General features: G+C 29.7%; 1 protein-coding gene across 1 annotated transcript; it reads right to left on the bottom strand.

Annotated features, from left to right (window-relative positions):
• On the bottom strand, positions 1-828 carry LOC133307040 (ethylene-responsive transcription factor ERF091-like). Its single transcript, XM_061507456.1, has one exon. The coding sequence runs from the start codon at positions 826-828 to the stop codon at positions 1-3; it is 828 nt and encodes a 275-aa protein (XP_061363440.1).
• Positions 829-2,940: the final 2,112 nt, after the last annotated feature.

The raw sequence follows: 2,940 nt of genomic DNA, 5'->3' as shown, positions 1-2,940 counted from the left end.
TCAACAAGAAGAAAGCAAATTGTCCAAGTAATCACTCCCCAAGTCCTGAAACACAAAAACATCTACTTCATTTTCTACCACCCCTTCTAAGCTTACCATTTTTTTTGTTGCAGGTTGTTCATTCACCATATCCACAAATTCTTCCCTTCCTCCAGATTTCCTCTTCCGGGTTTTGCAAGAATTTTCTCTGTCCCTAGTGTATGTGCAAGCAGAGCAATTCTCCAAACAAGTTCCACAGGCAAGGCTAGTGAGATCAGTTCCTTTCTGTTCAATTCCTAAATCAAGTGAAACTGTCTCAAGTGGGAAATTAAGACATGCCTTTGGACCTCTAATTCTCAAAGCAGCCTTATCATAAGCTAAAGCTGCTTCTTCAGCTGTTTCAAATGTTCCAAGCCAAACTCTAGCACCTTTCTTAGATGAGTCTCTAATCTCTGCTGCATATTTACCCCATGGCCTTCTCCTTACTCCCCTATAGTGTTTTGCAACTTCCTTATCTACTCTCACAGCATCTTCTATCATTTTATTGGATTTAGTAGCACTACCAATTTCCAAATTGGTATGACCAGAATCTTCTGTATTGCTTGCAGCAGGTAGAACACCATTTAAAATTTCTTCCCAGAAATCAGCTCCCATTGATATCCATCTCCCTAAACTTGGAAGCCTTTTCAGAATTTCCATAGAACCATCTCTTCCATCAGGATTAGGAAGTTCTTCCCAGGAGTTGGGAAATTCTGCTGCATCAACCCTTCTATCATATGCTCTGTCACTATTGATAATTTTAGCCCATACATTCTCAAGAATCCCTTCAGAATCTGCATGAATAGCCATGTTGGCTGTCACATAAGTAAATAATATAGGAGAATGGATTTTATGAGTGAAGTTATATAAAGACTACATTTTTTGACAGCTCAGCTTGGCTTTATTCTGCTAAATGAATGGGAACCTAGTTGGAAACTTGTGCGTTAATCCACAGACCAGATAAGTTCATGGAGGATATGATATGATTTTCAACATTAAGAAAAGTGTTGAAATAATGAGTTTCATTATTTTATTGCATCCCTCTTGACTTGTGTGCTTGTTCAATCATTTGGAACTTATGATTTATGCATTGAATTGGAATATATTCGTCAAACTGAAACATGAAGGAACAGAGAGGCAGAAGGATTTGAAAGCTGGCGACAGTGAACTTGATTGGTTGCTTTTTCTTTGGTTTGGAACAGCTAATTTTATTTGTATTTTTTTCATATCTATGTTGGTGATAAATTGGTGTGCTCAAGATCCAATCTTTTCATGATATGCATTGTAATCGATTTATTTTGATATGTAACGTGGCATTCAATATTGTTTTATGGTCATATTTGTTATTTGATTATTTAATTTATATGAGAAGTTCCTTGAATAGATTTAGAGACTCGTCATCACGGACACGGTGTCCTGATAATGACAGTTAAGTCTTTCACAATTTAATCTATATTGTTTTTAGGAATTATTAATCTTATGTCACCTAATATAAGTATTTTATGTGGGTGAAATAAAATTGTGGGATCCATAATTTTTAAAAAAATATAAAAGTAAAAGAAAAATAGACACAAGATTCCATGAATATGCAATATAAGATAATTATTTTATGTGACATAAGACAACTATTTTCCTTGTTTTTATTGTATGATCACTAAGAATAGGACATTAGGAATCCGAAATCAATACGATGGTCTTATTGAATGGAGATTAAAAGATCTAATTTATTAAAGGGGTTTATACCTCTCATGTGCTGCATTGAAAAATTTCGATTACTGTGTCCAGCCTTTTTTCTTTTTCTTTTTCTTTTTCAAAAAAATTAAATGGGACCCAGAGTAGTTGTTTCTGCTCAGAAGAAAGTTGTTCTCTTTTGAAAGGAGAAGTTGTTTTCCGTTTATTAAATTACATATATATATATATATATATATATATATATATATAGATTATGCATATATTGTTATGATCTAATTTATTAAACCATCAATAGAATATTCTCATTAAGAACATGGTGTAAGAGTTTCTTTTGATCCGAGATTATCATAGTAATTAACAAGTCATTTACTACGATTCCAGAAACCTAATATCATAGGGTGCTAGTTGAATGGATATTGGGTGTGACCAAATACTTGTAAAGGAAAACTTCAAAAACCCCATGATTTTCTTTGAATTACTTATACCCCTCATTTTTTTATCACTTATGCCTATGATTTTTTCTATCCAAAGTCATCATTAATATAGTTAGATAATAAATTAATTTGCCTATTTTATCCTTCTAAGAAGAAGAGAATAGGTTGAAAACAAAAAAGAAAAGAAAAGGTGAAATAAAACCCAATAAGTTGAAAACTTAAAACATTTGTAGAAAAGTCTAAAAATAAAAAATATTAAATATGTCTAAATCAGAAAGAAGAAAATAGATTAAGAATAAAAAAAAATAATAAGACCAAATATGTTAAAAACTTATAACCAAAAAGATTAAAATAAAAAAATGAAGATAATCTAAATCGAAAAGAAGAAAATAGACTAAAGACAAAAAAGAAAAAAAAACAAATAAGACAAAAAAGAAAAAGAAGAAAAAGAAATCGTTGTTGTAAGTTTTTAACATATTTATTTATTTTTTATATTTAGTCTATTTTTTATTTTTTATTTACATATGTTTGGCCTTTTTTCTTCTTCTATTTTTTATTTTTTTACTTTTAGTCTTATATATCATTGTTAAAAGAAATGGAAAAAAATATGACAAAAAAGAAATAATAGAAAAAGAAATCAGTGTTGTAAATTTTCAAAATATTTAGTTTTATTTTTTCTTCTATTTTTTTGTCCTCAATCTAATATAGACAAATAGTGTTATTTTTTCTTCTATTTTTTTTTTTATCTTCAATCTATTTTCTTTTCTTTTATTTAGACTATTTTTATATTTTTAAC

This window comes from Gastrolobium bilobum, unplaced genomic scaffold, assembly GCF_033153095.1.
Source record: "Gastrolobium bilobum isolate Gb01-03AN ecotype WA unplaced genomic scaffold, APGP_CSIRO_Gbil_v1 utg22537, whole genome shotgun sequence".
Lineage (NCBI taxonomy): Eukaryota > Viridiplantae > Streptophyta > Magnoliopsida > Fabales > Fabaceae > Gastrolobium > Gastrolobium bilobum.
Note: the sequence above shows the minus strand (reverse complement) of the source record. Positions and strands in the feature narration are given on the sequence as shown.

What these genes read in the sequence shown, in the direction of transcription:
- LOC133307040 (XM_061507456.1), bottom strand. Translation starts at nt 828, where the DNA reads ATGGCTATTCATGCAGATTCTGAAGGGATTCTTGAGAATGTATGGGCT.